Source organism: Aspergillus aculeatinus (assembly GCF_003184765.1).
Source record: "Aspergillus aculeatinus CBS 121060 unplaced genomic scaffold BO66scaffold_75, whole genome shotgun sequence".
In the NCBI taxonomy this organism is placed as follows: Eukaryota; Fungi; Ascomycota; class Eurotiomycetes; order Eurotiales; family Aspergillaceae; genus Aspergillus; species Aspergillus aculeatinus.
The window spans coordinates 9,147-28,591 of NW_020291544.1; the positions used below are offsets into that span (position 1 = coordinate 9,147).

At 56.6% G+C, this 19,445-nt stretch overlaps 7 protein-coding genes and 2 non-coding genes across 9 annotated transcripts; 6 read left to right on the forward strand and 3 right to left on the reverse strand.

Moving 5' to 3' along the window:
- The first annotated feature begins 46 nt into the window (after positions 1–46).
- Positions 47–3,878, forward strand: BO66DRAFT_475592 (putative mRNA-nucleus export ATPase (Elf1)). The gene is made up of 3 exons (XM_025653254.1): positions 47–2,364; positions 2,417–2,983; positions 3,037–3,878. Exons 1-3 carry the CDS (start codon positions 308–310, stop codon positions 3,761–3,763), a joined length of 3,351 nt encoding a protein of 1,116 aa, XP_025498497.1. The 5' UTR covers positions 47–307; the 3' UTR covers positions 3,764–3,878.
- A 271-nt stretch (positions 3,879–4,149) lies between these two features.
- On the forward strand, positions 4,150–8,254 carry BO66DRAFT_360515 (beta-glucosidase). Its single transcript, XM_025645007.1, has 3 exons — positions 4,150–5,026; positions 5,113–5,284; positions 5,351–8,254. The coding sequence occupies exons 1-3, from the start codon at positions 4,334–4,336 to the stop codon at positions 7,789–7,791; spliced, it is 3,306 nt and encodes a 1,101-aa protein (XP_025498498.1). The 5' UTR covers positions 4,150–4,333; the 3' UTR covers positions 7,792–8,254.
- A 111-nt stretch (positions 8,255–8,365) lies between these two features.
- On the forward strand, positions 8,366–9,849 carry BO66DRAFT_384997 (putative IgE-binding protein). Its single transcript, XM_025646117.1, has 2 exons — positions 8,366–8,949; positions 9,034–9,849. The coding sequence occupies exons 1-2, from the start codon at positions 8,686–8,688 to the stop codon at positions 9,418–9,420; spliced, it is 651 nt and encodes a 216-aa protein (XP_025498499.1). The 5' UTR covers positions 8,366–8,685; the 3' UTR covers positions 9,421–9,849.
- A 171-nt stretch (positions 9,850–10,020) lies between these two features.
- Positions 10,021–12,561, reverse strand: BO66DRAFT_475595 (glutamine synthetase family protein; the record flags this gene model as incomplete). Its single annotated transcript, XM_025653255.1, has 6 exons — positions 10,021–10,051; positions 10,100–10,792; positions 10,847–10,899; positions 11,034–11,290; positions 11,367–11,811; positions 12,502–12,561. The coding sequence occupies 6 exons, from the start codon at positions 12,559–12,561 to the stop codon at positions 10,021–10,023; spliced, it is 1,539 nt and encodes a 512-aa protein (XP_025498500.1).
- A 544-nt stretch (positions 12,562–13,105) lies between these two features.
- Positions 13,106–14,987, forward strand: BO66DRAFT_396021 (uncharacterized protein). Its single transcript, XM_025648366.1, has one exon. The coding sequence runs from the start codon at positions 13,132–13,134 to the stop codon at positions 14,968–14,970; it is 1,839 nt and encodes a 612-aa protein (XP_025498501.1). The 5' UTR covers positions 13,106–13,131; the 3' UTR covers positions 14,971–14,987.
- A 363-nt stretch (positions 14,988–15,350) lies between these two features.
- Positions 15,351–15,422, reverse strand: BO66DRAFT_t311. The gene has a single exon. It is a non-coding gene; the product is annotated as a tRNA-Arg (tRNA).
- A 517-nt stretch (positions 15,423–15,939) lies between these two features.
- On the reverse strand, positions 15,940–16,011 carry BO66DRAFT_t310. The gene has a single exon. It is a non-coding gene; the product is annotated as a tRNA-Met (tRNA).
- A 414-nt stretch (positions 16,012–16,425) lies between these two features.
- BO66DRAFT_335714 (2OG-Fe(II) oxygenase) lies at positions 16,426–17,217 on the forward strand (the record flags this gene model as incomplete). Its single annotated transcript, XM_025644254.1, has 1 exon — positions 16,426–17,217. One exon carries the CDS (start codon positions 16,426–16,428, stop codon positions 17,215–17,217), a length of 792 nt encoding a protein of 263 aa, XP_025498502.1.
- Positions 17,218–17,404: 187 nt separating this feature from the next.
- BO66DRAFT_415691 (uncharacterized protein) lies at positions 17,405–19,300 on the forward strand (the record flags this gene model as incomplete). Its single annotated transcript, XM_025649550.1, has 3 exons — positions 17,405–17,705; positions 17,751–17,966; positions 18,045–19,300. 3 exons carry the CDS (start codon positions 17,405–17,407, stop codon positions 19,298–19,300), a joined length of 1,773 nt encoding a protein of 590 aa, XP_025498503.1.
- Positions 19,301–19,445: the final 145 nt, after the last annotated feature.

Below are 19,445 nucleotides of genomic sequence, written 5' to 3' on the forward strand. Positions count from 1 at the left end.
CCCCCCCCCTCTCCTCTTCCTCCTCCTTCTTCTGACGCTGTGTATCCTCTCCACTCTTCTTTTTTCTGTGTTTTTGGTGTTTGGAACGCATCCTCCAGGAGGATTGCTGCTTTGTTGTTTGGTTTGTGGTTGTATAGTTCTTTCCATTCAGTCAGCTTCTTCTCTTATCTCTCAGCTCTCTCTTTCCTGCTCCGAACGAGGCTGAACGCCCCTCTCCGCCCACCTCCAAAAATCCACGGCTTACGGCTTGTGCTGGTTGGGAGCCTTTACCACTTCACCACAATAGAATACCCCTCGCATATTTAGAATGCCTCACCCCGAATCTCCCACGCCCACCATGCAGACCGCTGTCTCCAAGACCCCCTCCGGGGTCCCCCCCACCTACGAGGAGATCGGCTCTTTCCTCCACACCATCTTCAACGCAGAGACCTCCCAGCAGTCCCTCGATGCCGCCTACGCTCTGACCAATCTGCTCATCCAGAGCGTTGGTGTCGCTGGCTTCACATACTACAACATTCTGCCCCAGATCCAGAAGGCCGCCGTTGATAAGAAGAATGGCGCTCTCCGCGAAAGCGCCATGCTGATTCTCGGCGCCATGTTCGAACGCTTCCCCCGCGAACACCCTCTCAGCGAAGTCGTCTTCCTGCTCCAGGACGGCGGTCTGCTGCACCTCGCCCTCGATTTGCTCGCCGACAAGGGTGCTGTCGTTCGCGAGGCTGCTCAATACGCCATCGACGCTCTCTTCGCCTGCTTGAAGGCCGAATCCCTCGCCAACGGCCTCCTTCCCGCCCTCTCCGCGTATCTGAACCGCAACACCGCCAAGTGGCAGGGCTTCGTCGGCGCCTACGCTCTCATCGAGAAGATGGCCGTGAAGGCCCAGATGGGTGCTGGTTCCCTCGAGGAGGAGCGCGAGAAGGATTTGCTGCGCGAGGCCATGGGCAAGACCCTCAAGGACCTGATTCCTCTGGTCGAGTCCGGTATGCATGACTTGAAGAATGAAGTCGCCAAGCAGTCCATTAAGACTATGAACGCCATCACGACCCTGCTGTCCAACGACGACGTTGCTCCCCGCATTCCTCTCCTGATCAAGACCATGGAGCAGCCTTCCGAGCAGACCCTTCAAAAGGCTATCCATGCCTTGTCCCAGACCACTTTCGTCGCCATTGTCACCTCCCCCGTTCTCGCCCTGCTCACTCCCCTACTCGAACGCTCGCTGAACGCCCCCACGACCCCCCAGGAGACCCTCCGCCAGACCGTTGTCGTCGTGGAGAACTTGACCAAGCTGGTCCACGACCCCGCTGAGGCTCGTACCTTCTTGCCCAAGTTGAAGCCTGGTGTGCAGCGCGTCAAGGACCGTGCCTCTCTACCTGAGGTGCGTGAGCTTGCCACCCGTGCTTTGGACGTCATCGAGAAGGCTATGGCCGACAAGGATGTTGCTGCCGGGGTGGTCGCCAAGATCACCCCCGATGAGGTTCGCACCGTCTTGGAGGCTAAGATCCAAGAGCAAGGCGGCCTGGTGCACCCCGAGCTGGTGACCTTGTTCGAGCTCGGCAAGAACTACATCTCGGAGATGGTCCGTGAGGATGTCAACTGCCGCATGCTTGACCGCATCCCCGCCTGCGTCGGTCCTTACCTGCGCGGTCTCTTGGCGGAGGATAAGCACGACGCCGTCGCGGCAGCGCTGGAGGCCCACTTCACTGAGGAGGATCACCGCAAGTATGGTCGCCCCGAGCCCGAAGACCCCAACGAGGTTGAAATCGTCAACGCCAACTTCTCGCTGGCCTACGGTGGTATGTTGCTGCTGTCGCACACCAACCTTCGTCTGCTGAAGGGACACCGTTACGGTCTGTGCGGCCGCAACGGTGCGGGCAAGTCCACCCTCATGCGCAGTATCGCCAACGACAAGCTGGAGGGCTTCCCCCCTCAAGATGTTGTCCGCACCTGCTTCGTCGAGCACAACCAGGGTGAGGATGCTGATTTGAGCATTTATGAGTTCGTCGTGAAGGACCCCAAGATCGCTGCGGAGGGTGAAGAGCACGTCCGTAACGTCTTGTTGGAGTTTGGCTTCACCGATGGTCCGGAGGGTCGCCAGAACCAGCGCGTCGGATCCCTGTCTGGTGGTTGGAAGATGAAGCTGGCTTTGGCCCGCGCCATGTTGCTGAAGGCCGATGTGCTCTTGCTGGACGAACCTACTAACCACTTGGACGTCGCCAACGTCAAGTGGCTTCAGGAATACCTGAAGGCCCACACTGAGATCACCAGCTTGATCGTCTCTCACGACTCTGGTTTCTTGGACGAGGTCTGTACCGACATCTACCACTACGAGCAGAAGAAGCTGGTTTGCTACAAGGGTAACCTGGCCGAGTAAGTGTTCCTCAATCCTTTGTCTCTTGACAATCACTAACCATCCGCGCAGCTTTGTGAAGGTCAAGCCCGAGGCCAAGAGCTACTACACCCTGTCCGCCAGCAATGTTCAGTTCAAGTTCCCTCCTCCCGGTATCTTGTCCGGTATCAAGTCCAACACCCGCTCCATCCTCCGTATGACCGACTGCTCCTACACCTACCCTGGAGCCAGCAAGCCCTCGCTGACGGGCGCCTCGCTGTCGTTGACCCTGTCTTCCCGTGTCGCTATCATCGGTGGTAACGGTGCGGGTAAATCGACCTTCATCAAGATGCTGACGGGTGAGACCATCCCGCAGACCGGCAAAGTCGAGAAGCACCCCAACCTCCGTATCGGTTACATCAAGCAGCACGCTCTGGAGCACGTTGAGATGCACTTGGAGAAGACCCCCAGTCAGTACCTGCAGTGGCGTTACGCCAACGGTGATGACCGTGAGGTGCACTTGAAGCAGACCCGCATCCTTACCGAGCAGGACAAGGCACAGTTGGAGAAGCCTGTGGATCTGGGTGATGGCCGTGGCCCTCGTCGCATTGAGGCTCTGATGGGTCGTCAGAAATGGAAGAAGTCCTTCCAATATGAAGTGTAAGTCGGAGTGCCATATTGGGTTGTCTACTCATCGCTAACATGCTGTCTAGTAAATGGATCGGTCTTCTTCCCAAGCACAACACCATGATTTCCCGTGAAACCCTTACCGAGCTGGGATTCGCCAAGCTGGTGCAGGAGTTCGACGACCACGAGGCCTCCCGCGAGGGTCTTGGTTTCCGTATCCTCGAGCCCAAGATCATTGCCAAGCACTTTGAGGATGTTGGTCTGGATCCCGAGATTGCCGCTCACAATCAGATCTCTGGTCTGTCTGGTGGTCAGAAGGTCAAGGTCGTGCTGGCTGGAGCCATGTGGAACAACCCTCACTTGCTGGTGCTGGACGAGCCGACTAACTTCTTGGATCGTGATTCCCTGGGTGGTTTGGCGGTTGCCATTCGTGACTTCAAGGGTGGTGTGGTCATGATCTCTCACAACGAGGAGTTCGTGGGTGCGCTGTGCCCCGAACAGCTGCACATTGCCGACGGTCGTATTGTCGGCCGCACCAACAATGCTGTTGCTCTCGATCGTTTCGAGGACAGTGCCACCAGCACCCCTCAGCCCGGCAGCACGGCGGCCAACTCGACCACCACCAGTGCCGCCGCCTCGGCGGTGAACTCGGGAGCGGAAGAAGGCGAGTTGAAGTTCAAGGCTCGCAAGAAGAAGAAGATGACTCGTGCGCAGATGAAGGAGCGCGAGGCGCGTCGTCGTCTGCGTCACCTGGAGTGGCTGCAAAGTCCCAAGGGTACTCCCAAGCCCCCGGACACGGATGATGAGGAGTAGAGTGCGAATGAATGACCGCGATGATTGCTGGATTGGCTTATAGACCTTTTTGTTTGCTTGATGACTGTCCATGAGTATATAGAGCTGTAGACGAGATTCTCAGCATAGAGCATCCATTTCGTTTTGGTTTTTGAAAATCTGTATGCAAACAAGTATAAACGCAAGGTACGTGGTAGTCTGTTGTAAATTACAGTATCTTACCTTGTCAATACTATACACCGAGTTGTCGTCATGCAGCCCCAGTTTGGTCTCCACCGGGCGCGGAACGCCCGCGGCAGGAACCAATGCCAGAAAGCTTGCGGTGACAATCCCCTGGCCAGAACCTGCGAATTGTCCCAAGTTCACCACTCCCAATCTCCCAGTCCACTTCTCCCTCCTTCATCATCCAATCCCCATACCTCCCTCCCTCCCATCTCCCATCCCTCTCTCCCCTAATTCAATGCAATTCTTTGCTCTCCTTTTTCTGACATGTCCTCTTCTTCCTGTGCATCTTCACATTCGTTTGCATCCCTCTGATCCATGATTTGCTATCGATATCGAATAAGCATAATTTAAAGACAGCGCAGAACCATGCCACCCAACCCGGGACCCCCTCCCTCCTACCGGGACCACCTCAAACAAGACGCGCCCTCCCGCAAATCGCTCTCCTCCTTCGCCCCGATCCCCGAAGAAGAATCCTCACCATCCGCCGACCTCGACGACCGATTCACCCTCTCCGACCTCTCCGATGACGACGACCACCACCACAATCAAAATACCGGCGGCGGCGGCAGCGGCAGCAGCAGCAGGAGCAGCAGCAGCCAGATCAAACTCCGCCGCATCGACAACCACCACAGCCGCCACAGCTCCACCGCATCCAAACCCGCCTACGCCTACCCCACGAGTAACAACAACAGTGCCCGCCCCTCGGACGTTGAAGCCTACCTCTCCTCCATCACCGCCGCGGAACGCGAACTCCTGACCGCGGCGCATCAGTTCGAACTCTCCGACGACGACGAGGACAGCGACGACAGTGATGCGCGCTCCGTGGGCTCGGACGTGGGGTTGAGGAAGGGGTCAAAGGGACACCATCGGAGAAGATCGTCGACTTTCAAGAAGCATACGCCGCATATGGGGTGGGGGTGGACGACGACGACCAGATACTATTATCGGAAGGTTTGGTGCCGTGCGCTGCTGGCGGTCGTGTTGGTGTTGGGGGCACTGGTGTGGGTGTTTCTGCGGTTTGCAGCGCGTGGCGGCTGGGATGCGGGGAGGGTGGAGGTGGTGAGTTTTTTTCCCCCCTGACTACATGGTTGCTACAGGTGTAAGAGGATGCTCGGCTAATTGTGGTGTTGCTTCGTTTTGTGCAGGATATGCTTCCCTCCGAATCATGGTTCCCGACGCCGCAAGGCGGTGCGCTGGAGGATTGGGCGGATGATTATCGCAGGGCGGAACTGTTGGTGCGCAATATGACGCTCATCGAGAAGATCAACATCACGACCGGCGTTGGATGGCAGATGGGCATGTGTGTGGGGAATACAGGTTCGTCTTGATCGGAATATCCTGGCTTAGTGACTACGTGGCGATTAACTTTACACTGCTATACAGCGCCCGCTGAATTTGTCAAGTTTCCCTCGTTGTGTCTGCAGGACGGACCACTGGGGCTGCGCTATGCCGATTTGATCTCCGCCTTCCCCGCTGGGATCACCACCGGCGCGACCTGGAATCGCGAGTTGATCCGTCAGCGGGGCGTGGCATTGGGCGAGGAAGCGCGCACCAAAGGTGTCAATGTGCTTCTCGGCCCTTCTATGGGCCCCTTGGGGATGATGCCTGCTGGTGGTCGCAATTGGGAAGCGTTTGGGGCGGACCCGGTTTTGCAGGGTGTGGCGGCCGCGGAGACTATTCGCGGCATTCAGAGCACCGGGGTGATGGCTACGGCCAAGCACTACATCATGAACGAGCAGGAACATTTCCGTCAGCCCTACGAGTGGGGCATCGCAACGGCCTTGTCATCCAACATCAATGACCGTGCGCTACATGAGGTCTTTCTCTGGCCCTTCGCGGAAGCCATCCGGGCCGATGTCGCCAGTGTCATGTGTTCGTACCAGATGGTGAACAACAGCCACGCCTGTGAGAACAGCAAGCTGCTGAACGGGGTCCTCAAGGACGAACTGGGTTTCCAGGGCTTCGTGCAGTCCGACTGGCTGGCTCAGCGCTCGGGCATCAATAGCGCTCTAGGCGGGCTCGACATGAGCATGCCCGGCGACGGTCTTCGCTGGGCGGACGGCAAGTCGCTCTGGGGATCGGAGCTGACTCGTGCCGTGCTTAACACTTCTGTCCCGATGGAGCGGTTGAACGATATGGTGACTCGCATCGTAGCTGCTTGGTACCATTTGGGCCAAGACACGTGGGAGCGCCCACCGCCCGAAGGGAACGGTGGTCCCAGCTTCTCCTCTTGGACCAACGACGAGGTGGGCTGGATCTATCAGGGATCCCCTAGTGACGAGACCTACGGCGTGGTGAATCGCTTCATTAATGCGCAGGGCGAGGGCGACAATGCCCATTGGATCATCGCGCGCAAGGTCGCGACCGAGGGAATTGTGCTCGTAAAGAATGACCGTCAGACCCTCCCGTTGTCCCGCCGCCCCACGACTGGGTCCGGAGCCGTGTTTCGCGTGGGTGTCTACGGTGACGATGCGGGCCCGGCAATGGGTCCCAACGCCTGCGCCGATCGCGGGTGCAACCAAGGAACCTTGGCGATGGGCTGGGGCAGCGGCACGGCCGAGTTCCCGTATCTGGTCAGCCCCTTTGAGGCTTTACAGTCCGCCTGGGAGACGGAGATCGAACTCAGCCCCTACCTCCGCAACGCGGTGATGCCGACAGAGGTGGCGGATAAGGACCTCTGCTTGGTGTTCGCCAATGCCGACTCGGGCGAAGGCTTCATCTCCGCGGGGGGCATTCACGGCGACCGCAATAACCTGTTCCTGCAGAAGGGCGGCGACACGCTGATCGAGACGGTCGCTCGAAACTGCGCTGGGCCGACCGTGGTGGTTGTGCATGCGGTGGGTCCGGTCGTGGTGGAATCGTGGATCGATCTGCCAGGGGTCGATGCCGTGCTTTTCGCCCATCTGCCTGGCCAAGAGAGCGGCAATGCGCTGATGGACGTCTTGTTTGGCGTGGTCGATGCCAGCGGGCGGCTGCCGTACACGGTCGGCAAGAGTCTGGAAGACTACGGAGCCGGGGCGCAGGTCTTGTATGAGCCTAATGCACCCGTGCCGCAGGTAGATTTCCAGGACGGGCTGTATATTGATCATCGGTATTTCGATCGACACAACATCACGCCACGATTCGAGTTCGGGTTTGGGTTGTCGTACACGACGTTTGAGCTTGCCGATCTTCATGTCCAGGGGCTGCAGTCCAAGTCCCGTCTCCCGGCGTCTCGACCGCCCCAGACCGTCTTCCCCCCCGAGTACGACGCGGAGCCTCCACGCAATGAGTCGGTGTTGTTCCCTGCAGAGTTCCGGGCGGTCCCTCAGTTCATTTATCCGTACCTCACGTCGATGGACGGCACCGCGGCGGCCAACTACACGCACTATCCGGAGGGGTACGACCAACCGCAGCCGTTGTCGCCCGCCGGTGGTGGATTGGGCGGAAATCCATCGCTCTATGACGAGGTGGTGAATGTCGAGGTTGAGGTACGCAACACAGGACCGCGGGCCGGTCAGACCGTGGTGCAGGTGTATGTCTCATCCCCTGGGGGAGTGACCGAGGATGGCGACTGGGTGGAGGTGCACGAGGGGGCGCGGCGGTCCAGCAAGGTGAAGCTGGAGCGGATGCCTGAGCCGATTGAGTTTCCGTCGCGCGTGCTGCGGAATTTCACCAAGGTCACACTGGAGGCCGGGGAGAGGCAGACGGTGGCGATGACGTTGACCCGGAAGGACCTGAGTTACTGGAGTGTTCGCGAGCAGAATTGGGTGATGCCGGATGGCGAGTTTGAGATTTGGGTCGGACAGAGCTCACGGGATTTGCCTTTACGAGGGGAATATTGATGTTTCTGATGTTCGTGATGAGGTCCGTTGCCCATTGGGGATGGTGCCGAAGAGAATATTGTGATGATTAGTGAGACACGACACACATTAGACCCGAGGCAGAAATGCAGAAAGGCACCGTGGGCAGGACATTGGAGGGGAAATTCGGCGGAATCCGAGACATTCAGAAATTGTACAGTTGCATTGCATGAAGTCAGCGTTCGTATATGTAAATAAGAAATTGCCGAAGTTTGGGGTTGCCTGGTTTTTTTGTTTGTGATGTCTTAGACTAGTTTTAGTTGGTGTTCGTGAATATTCTGCAGGCATCGATCGAGTTTAGCGGTGGGACTGAGTGAGTGAGTGACTGACTGACTGACTGACTGACTGCACCAGAAGCGAAGCAGCGAATGATGTCATCTCTTTAAATAGTACAATCTGCTAGAGGATCCACAGGGTCCAGCGGCAGCTTCGGGTCGGGTAAGACGGTTGCTGATGAATGATAACCTAAACAGAATGTCATTTGGGAGAAATGGGGGGGGGTGAATTAGGGCATTGTTCGGACATTCCCCAACTTCCTTTTCTCACTGCCTAATAATCAATACGAAGGCGAGTGAAACCTGGTCAACCAGTCCCCAATGTTACTGAAGGGGGAATGTCCCCGAGACACACTCCGCTGATCAGCAGATGGAGTGGGGATGTTTCACTCATCGCATCGCTAAACCAGCATGGTCGAGTTACTAGAGTTGTGCTAGTTAGCCACGGGTTGAAGAGTGGCAGTGGAACAAGATACTGGCATAGCCCTGAGGTATAAAGACCTTCTTTCTTCCCCAGGATATTTTCCAGTATCATCTACAAACAAACCATCCATCTTTACCACCCACAATCCCAATCACCACCACCACCACCACCACCACCATGAAGCTCCTTGCTCTCCTCTCCGCCGCCGCCGGTGTCTCGGCCCTGCCCCAGGCCCAGCAGGCGCAGGCCAACTACAACTCGTTCTCGGTGATGTCCGCCCGCTCCGGGTCGCCGGTGCACCTGCTGCCCTTGAACGCCGCCTCCGGGGGCTTCTACCTGGGGCTGCAGAACGCCTCCAGCTACTGCCCGGACCAGGTCGCCGAGCTGGGCGCCTGCCCGCCTGGCACCGAGACGGTGTTTGATGCCGGTGCCAACTCTTTGGTACGTTCTTTCTTGCCCTTCTCCCATGCCATGCCCCCTTTCACAAACCACAAACAACTAACCCTCATCAAAAAAAAAAAACAGGACGTCTCCGTCCCCGGCGGCCAACAAGTCTACATCGCCCCCAGCGGCGCCCTGGCCTTCACGCAGCCCCACTCGGCCTACCTCCCCGCCGGCTCCGTCGTCGGCGCCTTCAGCTACTCCCAGACCGCCGGCGCCACCTTCGGGTACTGGACCCTGCCCAACAGCGGCCTGATCGCTTGCCCGGTCCCCGCTGCCGCCTCGTCTTCCTCGGCTGCCCCGTCTGCCACCCCCGCTGCCGGTTCCGCTGCTGCGACCGCCAGCAAGTGGCAGGTCTTCGCTGCCTGGAGCAACGCCACCGTCCCCTCCGGTAACGTCGGCGACTGCCTCGGATTCGATGCCTTGGCCGTCGGTCGCAATGGTAGTGCCGCTGCTTGGGAGTATATCTAAACGTCTACTCCGTACGTACTCCGTCACTGTCTGCGGATTGGGTTGGGGATTGTGCCCATCGGTGGATGTTTATAATGTTTCGGGGATGTGAATGATTGGTAATGGATATATGTACTGTATATGAAGTCTTGGGGAGAGGGTTGGTTAGTGGCCCGTGTTTATAATGAATTATTCTTCGTTTTCTTCTAGTGTGGGTGTTTCTGGTCTAGGAGGTGTAGTCTACTGGGTTCTTACGGTTTGTGCTTATTATTTGATTGGGATTTAGATTTACTGGAAGCTTGAAAGGGGGATGCGAGGGGAGAACGCATATGGTACATGGCTGGGAAGGAGGTGGATATAGGGGATGTCAGCAAATCTTATGCATTCGCGGGTTTGTCGTTAGGTGGTTGTGGGCTGAACCCTTATCTCTGTATGTTTAGTATTTCCAGTTCGGGGTTTCGATGGGGTTGGTTGGGGATGGTTACACTGGAAGTGTAGAGTAAATCTAGCACCATATTTGATCATGGAAGTATTAACAAAGGCGTAAATGATATCTGCAGTCGTGTCTCGTTACTCTGTGCGTCTATCCTCCACTGTCCCGCTCTATTCCCGCAACCCAACTCAAACCGTCTCGATATACCGCCTCACCTCCCTGCGATCAAGTTAGCGAAGCCCTTATCTTCAGAAGTGCAAGACCTACCAGTCAGTCACCGCCTCCTCCCACAACCGACACTCGTGCTCGCGTGTCCCGCCAAAGTGCTCCACAAACGCATCGCCGAACACCTCGCGCGCCACGCTGCCCTCGCGCATGAACGCGCCCACCGCCTCGCGCAGCGACTTGGCCAGCCGCACGCCCCGGTCACTGGCGCCGCCCATCTCATCCCCCTTCGACAGCGGCGGCACGGGGAGGGCCAGCTTCTGCGCGACGCCGCGCCACCCCAGCGCGACCACGGCCGCCAGCACGAAGTGCGGGTTGGCGTCGGCCCCGGGCACGCGCACCTCCAGCCGCGTCGCCTTGGGGCTCGCCGTCGGCGGCGCGATCACCCGGATCGACGCCGCCCGGTGCTCCAGCCCCCACGACACCGTCACCGGCGCCCAGAAGTTCTCCACCAGCCGCTTGTACGAGTTCACCGTCGGCGCGAACACCGGCATGATGTCCGGCAGCCCGTCCAGGATCCCCGCCAGGAAGTGGCGGCCCAGGTCCGACAGGTGCGCGACGTCCGGGTACGGTGGCGAGGGGTCCGGCGTCGCGCGGTAGAAGGCGTTGGATCCGTCCTCTTGCGACACCAGGGAGATGTGCATGTGGCCGCTGTTGCCGGGCAGGCCTTCGCGTGGCTTGGCCATTGACGTGGGCGTGATGCCGTGCTTCGTGCCGAGGGATTTCACGACGTATCTAGAATCGTTAGTCCGGGAGGTGCAGCTGGAATGTAGGGAAGGGTGGGCCTACTTGAAGAGTCCCGCTTTATCGGCCATTTCTTTGGCTTCGCCGAATTGGAGTGCCTAGTAGCCATTGGATTGTCAGCACGGCGCGGAAGAGAAAGAGAGAGAGAGAGAGAGAGAGAGAGAGTGTGTGTGTGTGTGTGTGTGTGTGTGTGTGTGTGGTTCTGTCCGCTGCGGAACAGTAGAGCTCATACCGCTTCATACACCCCCGGCCCACTCTCGGTATGCCACCCCTCGATCTCACAGTTGAACTGCTCGCACGCATCGAACACCCCATAGTAATACTCCTGGTTATGCGTCGGCCGCGTCAGACTGTACCCGAACATCCCCTCCGTCAACGACGGCAACGCTTCGACGGGGTTCTCTTTGAGGAAGGTGGCGGTCGCGGAGGCGTTCTGCTTGGGGTCGGGATGACTGCTGGGCGCGCGGAAATGATAGAACTCATACTCCGCTATTCGGCTAGATTAGTTCCGCGCATCACACAGTCAAATATCAAGTATCAAGGTCATGATGTAGGGGGGACGTACCTCCAGCCATCGCGCGATACCCCGCCGCCTCCACCGACTCCAGCGCCGTGCGCAACAGGCCCCGCGGACACGCGCACACCGGCTGCTTGGTGTCGGGATCGAAGAAGCTGACCAGGAAGAAGGGGATGTTGTTCTCCCAGGGGATGCGACGGAAACTGCGCAGGTCCGGCACGGCCACCAGGTCGCGGTACCCGTTCTCCTTGTTGCTGATCGCCAGCTCCTTGAAGTAGGTGCGGTCGTGCATGTCCCACCCGAAGATCACGGAGCAGAACCCGAACCCGTCGGCGACAATCGAGAGGAACTTCTTCTTGGAGACCAGCTTGCCGCGCAGCATGCCGTCGACGTCCACGCCGGCCAGCTTGACGCGGGTGTCATGTTGGAGGATCCGGGCGATGTTGTCGAGGGTGGGGACCTCGGTCTCGGGGGGTGACGAGGCCATGTTGGGCTGTGAGTGTGGGTGTGGGTGTGGGTGTAGGCGATGGATTGCCGGTCAGAGGGAAGTCGGAAGATGAAGTTGGAGATAGAGAAGGGGTAGGGGTACTGTGAGATATGGATAGGAACAAGAGGCAGTGAGAGTGAGTGGGAACGGGAACGGGAAGACGTCACCGCCAGCCACCCCTTCTTCCCCCGTCTTCGGCTGGCCACTTGTCGCCCGTTGGCTTATCGTCCACTGCCAGTTGAGATTGTGGAGGATCATGGTTTGGCTGGGTCAGCATGGCAAGGCACAAACTCTCACAGGCGGATCTCTCATCCTGTTGATTGATGTACAGTACCACTGCAGTGGCTGGAAGAACCCAGTTTGTGAGTCCTATTGGAATGCAGCTGCACATCATCGCACAGGTGGAATGCTGGCTTGGGTGCCTGGGTGCCTGGGTGCCTGGGTTTCTTATCGTTCATGCTTATCGATAAGCGTAGGAAGCCTTCTCTCCAATGTTTTCCCTGCTCTTACAATTAACAATCAACAACCTTGAACATCACGCCGAGGACATCTTGCATGACATTTTCTCGCTCTCTCCAAGCTGCCCGCTACTATCTAGATGAAGACTAAATCACATCAGCCTCGCACCTCCCTCTGCTACCTATAGCATGGTTCGCCTATCCCAAACCCGTCAATGCGTCCTTCCTTCCTACATACCTGGTTGCCGAACCAGGACTCGAACACCATATCTATCTGTGTCGTGGACTTGCTCGTCATCTCTACCCTATCTTAGCAGTAGTCTTCTTTGTCTCAGCTCTTACGAGATACTATCGACCGTCAAGACCATGTCGTCCAGTGGACATCGATACCCTGTCAGCTGAAGTCACGGCAGCGAAGATGGCACCAAACATTCAACCTGAATTTAGTATCATGCCAGGTGTCAGAACTAGTGCTAACTTACATGTCATACGAGTATTGATGAAAAATCGACAAGTCGTTCCTTCTGGATTCTAATGTATGCCCCCGCCAGATGTTTGTAGCTTGCGCTGCTAACAAATAAGCCCAAGTTCTGTCAATCGAGCTACGGGATGTTGCCGCTGTCAGCCAACCATGGTTCTCCAATGCAGTGACATCAACCATCTCAGAGAATCGAACATCTCCGGACTCATTGTTCCAATTCACCCATTTTCCGAGACACAATCCTTCACCCTCTTCTAGGCGCTGAGTCAGCACCTCCGCCGCTTCCGATCGACATCACGACTCCGATCCTTTCAGGGGACTTCAGGGGTTTGGTTGCAATATCTTAGCTCCTGGCGGCCCCTTCCACTGTTCAAATGGACAATCACTATGCTGGACCACCACCAAATCAAGCGCAAGCCTCTTCCGCAAGCTGACGATGATGGCACCATCCGTGGTGTCATCAGGGTCTCGCCGTGCCCAACACCAACTTCCTCGGATAAGCCACCCCTCCTAGATACACCACCACCGCCATACACTCCTATGCGATCACCATCCCCACGCCTACCGCGACCCCCGCCATCACAGACCATCCCCACTCGCGCTGCAACCACCATCCATGATCTCGCCCCAGCAACATCCCCCGCGCCGAGCCTTCCCCGCACCACCACGGATCTCTCGGTCGCGCAGAAAGCCTACGGTGAAGCGCGTCACTTTCTAGGCGGGCTACTCAGCCATCCTACGGAAAGTACCAAGCATGTCACCATTCTGCGTCACTCCTCCGGCGTGGTCTTCTACCGGGGTAGCACCACCTCCGTGACCATCTCCATCTTCTCCGACTCGCCCCTTCCCGCCGACCGCACCCTCTATCTGCAATCCAAGGGATGGACCGGCAAGACGGGAATGCGCACCAAGGCCCTTCTACGGCTCACCGATGACTGGGTTGACGTGACGCCCTCCCATGCCGTCGAGGCGACTCAGGTGGAGCCCGCGGATGAGCGCGCGTGGCAGCGCGACATTGCGAAGTTCCGCAAAAGGGCGCCACCTAAAGTTCGTGAAACGCACCATCTGCGAGAGACCATTGTGGCGAGGGTCCCCGCCGAAGCGGGCGACGGCTACTTCCAACTCGTGCTATGTGGGAATGGCAGGAAGAAGGTACTCTGCTATAGTCCGGTCTTCCGAGTCCTGTCCACATCACTGAGTCCCAGCTCGTGCCGGGGCGCCAGTCTCTCCACCATGCCCTTGGAGGTGGGTGCAATGGTCCTCGGGATGTACGCTCAGACGGCCGCCGAGGCCGTCATCGCCCCCGTCACCGCCGCGGTCCAGGATCGGATTCAGCCGTACAAACCGAGCTGGGAGACGCAGACAGCCGCTGAGACGGCGTACTCGATGAGTGGGGCCGGCGACCGCGTGAGTTCGTTGGTGTCAGTTGCCTCGGGGCCCACCACCACCGGCAATCCCTCAGTGGCGGGAGAATACCAGCCTATCTCCTTGGATCTTGGTCCACAGCCACCATTTCCTGTGGACTTTACGGCATCACGCATAGAGCCCGCAGCATATGGGGATGGAACCAAATACCGGCTGGGAAAAGTTCCCGACGCGATCCAGGATCAATACCACGGGGTGTTCTTCGGCTGGGTACGCGTCTGCCAATCCGTTGCGCAGGCGCCCCAGCCCGGGGAAACAACATACTTGTCTCCTCGCGACTCCCAGTGGCAAGGCATGGTCCTTTCCATCCTCTCGTATAACCCCGCGCTGGAAGCACGGGTGAACCTCTCGCGCGCGAGGGGCAAGGAGACCATCATCCGTCTCATCGATGACTCTCCGCCACTCGTACCACAGTCACGTCTCCTGGTGAGGATCATGGGCTATCTCCGTCCGGATTTGCCTCCCGCGATCGGCAGCACGGAGAGAGAGCTGCAGGCGGCGCGCGATGCGGCGGCCGAGGCGGCCATGATAGCGGATGCGTGTGACCTGGCGTATGCACAGGAGGTGTTGGGGCATCCTGCTTGGAGTGCCGGGGGCCATGGCCTGCGCGATGGCAGTGAGGGGGGTGGACAAGCTGGCACCTGGGTGCAGAGAACCCGGGATGGGGTCACGAATATCAGATCCCGGGGGCAGAGGATGGTGGAGAATGTTCCCCTGCATTGGATTGGGGTGCGGGGGCCGAATGCCGGTGCCGTCGAGAAACAGATGGCGATGAATGGGTTTTACATTGTGCGGGGGTGAGTGCTTGGGAGATCATACTCATGTATACATATCAATTACTCTGTATATCTACATTGGGACTATATTCAATCTTGTAAAAAATCCGTCCGGAGCAAAAGAATGAGCAATAGTGTTGTACTGCAGTCATGGGTCTGGGCGCAAACAAAACAGAAACACTATGCCACCAAACACAATACGGATCGATACAATATGATTGGACACCAAGGGTAAGAGAAGCGACCAAAGAAAAACAGCTGACGGCGCAACTACGTCGTCTGCCGAATGCCGACGCGGGTGCACAACAGCCACGGAGAAACAGCTTTGCTTTCCATCCACCGCAGCAGAGGTGCCAAGCTAAACTATGTTTACAGCAGACAAAAACAATTGTCTGCAAAAAGACAAGCTCCCGGCGGGTCTCGAACCCGCAGCCTTTAGATTAGAAGTCTAACGCGCTACCATTGCGCCACGGGAGCCGCTTGTTGAATTGGGCATTGGGGGTAGCAATCATATGCTGCACATGCGCTGGAAGGGCAGGTGTTTCGGAAAGGGTCTTATTGGCCGGTGCGGTGGCTATTGTTGGTGCGGGGGTATTGTTCTCTAGTGTGGGAAGGATTCAGTCTAGTCAATAGATCTTTGAATTCGATGTCTAGGTATTATCTATGGTATTCAAGATGAAGATACTGCTAGATCAAGTTTCTTAAATCGGAATTTTCAAACAGTGGTCTATTGACAATCTACATATTGTCGTGCCGAGGCCGGTGTTGCTCGATATATAAATATGGCTTGTTGGGTCGAATTTTATTCTTGACTGCGGTCGGACTTTTTCCCGTCGGCAACTGAGTGTCACATCAAGGACAATTATTTCTACCAGTTGTGACTAAATTACAAGTGTAGAGCACCAAATCTAAATGCATACAAACAGAGGCACAAAGAGGAGACACGACAAAAAAGATCCTGTCAGTGGGCCGCAAAAAACCAAAAAGAAATAGTTAGCATGTCCTGGTTTCGATCCAGGGTCCTCCGGGTTATGAGCCCGGCGCTCTTCCCCTGAGCTAACATGCTTGGTGGATATGTTCCTGCTGTTGTGGTAGCTAGACGTACCAAGCCAAAAGCTATCATGCTATTCTATTTAGAAACGCCCATCCTACCAAAAGAGTATAATATACCAGCCTCTAATCCAAGCATACCAGTACAGACACACTTCTGGATATACCATACACTGGTGTATCAGAACTACCACATTGACTGTAAATTTCTCCTTCATGTTAGCCAGTATGCTACTCGTTATAATCAAAGTCGACACAGCACATACTGCGTCAACAGCGATTGGGTCGCAGCGGCACGAGTCAGCCTTGCGAGCCTCGTCAGCCGTCCACTGTATATAACTAGCCCGCTTACCCACTCACCTGGTATACCAGACCCGAACATATGCAAGTTGCTACACACCCACCCACAAAGCCCCCAACAACAACGAAGATGGACACCTTCCTCCCCGCCACCGCACCCCCGAACGCAACCGCCCACCGCATCGACTTCAGCCAGACCACCCCACCCCTCCCGCCCTACCGCCACCTCTTCGCCGCGATCATCGACAACATCCTCACCGAACCCGAATGCACCGAGCTCCTCCGCCTCGCCGAAGCCAGCACCACCACCCTCACCGCGACCTCCCAGACCCCCCAATGGGAGCGCGCCATGCTCAACGTCGGCGCCGGCGAACAGGTCCTCCGCCCGGACACGCGCAACTGCGGCCGCATCATCCTCGACGCGCCGGAGCTGGCGCAGAAACTGGGCGATCGGATCCTCCCCTTCCTGCGGGATGAGTTCGGCCTCGACGTGCTGGAAAAGGACGCCTGGCGCGTGACGCTGCAGACGCGCCGGCGCTACCGGCTCACGCGGCTCAACGAGCGGCTGCGCTTCCTACGGTACCAGCGCGGCGAGTTCTTCCGCCCGCATCGGGATGCCTGGTATACCACGCCGGATCGTCGGGAGCGGTCGTTTTTCACGGTGCATGTGTATTTGAATGGGGAGGGGCAGGGGCAGGGGCACGGGGACGAGGGTTTGGTGGGTGGGGCGACTTCCTTTGTGAGGCGCTTGGAGGTCGAGAGCGAGGAGGATGAGGTCGTCAAGGTGCTTCCTAGGGTTGGGTCGGTGTTGGTCTTTCAGCAGAATGATCTGTTGCATGCTGGGGAGCCGGTGGTGTCCGGGGTAAAGTTTACGTTAAGGACGGATGTGATGTATGAGGAGATTTTGGAGGGGGAAGATTGAGGGGGAAGATTGAGGGTAGGGTTGTATGGGTGATGGATAGCTGTTGGCATATTGTAGTGGTGAAGAAAAGGGTTGGAGGGATGGTGTATAGTCGGCGATAAGCGATAAGAGGTCGGTTGGTTGCATCATAGCTCTGTTGTTGCCTGATGCTTCTTTCTGCTTCCCCCACTTCCTCTCGGTAACAACCATGGATTCATCAGTTCCAGAACCGAGACAGCCCGTCACATCCGACGGAGACACCATCGCTGCCGTGCGGGACCTGACAGACTCAATCAAATCTCTGATCAAATTGATCGATCAGGAGAACGACAGACGCGATCCGAGCAGAGCTCGAGAATTGGCCAGACAGAATGATCCCATTCTCAGCGCACTCAACGAGGAGATCCAGATTGGACGACCCAAGCATGCTCCCTCATCAACACCAGTGCAGCTTATGTCACCAGAGGAGATAGATGCCGAGAACGAGGCCTATATGGCAAAATACACGGGTATGTTGGTTATCAGTAGGTGAACTCGAATTCTGACACCCCTAGACCACTGGAAGAAGCACGAATCCACCCCTGCCGAGAGACAAACCATGCAGAATGCGTACGAAGCGGCGTTCGATCGGTTTCCGACCATCTACCGCACGCTCGGATGGCATGGAAACGATGATATCCTGTTCGATGCAAAAGTCCTCTCCCGCTATCGTGACACCCTCCTGGAGGGGCTCTTCGCCATCGAGCCGTACGGAATGAACCGTATATTTGGTCCGCTGGACTGCTCGAAGGCAGCATTCGAATACTCGTGACTGCCTCGCCTGCTCTTGATTCTTGTCCGCATGGAAGCTCGACGGAATGACGCCCTCGAATGCAGAGATGGCGTATGTGTTGACTGTCGCTACTTTGATGCCGACCAAACGCTCCGGGTATTGATCGAAGTCGGGCGGGCACTGCGACTTTCCAGACTCGGCGGTCCCAATGAAATGATTCTCCAAGAACTCTTGGATCTATGCTATGCTCGGCGTTTACTATCGCAGCCTGCCGTCGACGAGCCCGAGATCCTCTGGTACCAATTTCATCTTGTATACGATTGCCTGACGGCGGTGGAATTTGAGTCCCAGTTCCGCGGAAATCGAGACCCGTTGACTCTGACGTTCTACCTCAGACACAAAGACAAGCCAGTCTACAAAATCTTCGAAATGGTCAAGTCTCATCGCAGCGTGATGACTGGCATCGAGCCGGTCAAAGAGCTTCTCCTTGAGGAAGCTTCCAGCCCAACTTTCGCAGCGGAAACTCTCACAGCCCGGTACCTGCAAGATTTCGGGGGACTGAGTATCGAATGGACAGATTGCCTGGATGACCATCTTAGAATCTTCGCCGGGCGGAATGCAATCAGGATTTTCGCTCATCCTACTTTCTTCTACAATGGCCGGGGTCTTCAGAGTAAGGATCATCACGAGCCTATTTACATTGAACTGTCCCAGACTTACGCTCTATTGTTCCGACCATCGTCAAATGGAGGCGTGAGGCAGTTGAGAAAGATAAACAAATCTGAAGAAGTTACTTGGCTGGGTAGGAAGATTGAAGTCAGCGAGCGACTTGGTTCTCAGACAAACATACCTGAAACTTTCGACATCGATGCGAGAAGGCCCTCAGTCAAACGCATAATGGAGAATTTCCACCGCTGCTCTCTGCCACCTTCGGTACAAGCGGCCTTTGACATTGCTAACCCACCCACAAGCATCAAAGGTGTTAGCTCTTTTGACCAAAACAAGACCACTGTCACACCCATGCGAGAAATACACTCTCACGCCCCATATCACCCAGAAGACATCAGATTCATGATCACTTCTATCTTCCAGCACGATGTCAGTCCCAAAGAGGCTTTTTTGCACTACGAGTACTTCGGCCCTCGCTTGCGAAAACTCAAAACGTATCTCGACACACAACAACCAAAAACACTGAAGCAATTGTGGGTTGATCGACGAGATGCTAGAGTGTGGTGGACATTCTGGGGTGGCGCCTTCTTCCTTCTCATGTCTGGTGTGTTTTGCGCAATCAGCGCGGCTTTCCTAGCAGCAATAGCTCAACGGCATGGGTAGGCCTACGACACTTACGACGAACTCAATCTTTTATTATCATGAAATCATATGCTTGAAATTGAGGCGAACATGTCACTGGTAAGGTACAAGAATGACAGAACGAGAAGAAACAAGTGAATTGAAAGATAACGGAGTTTGCCTGGCA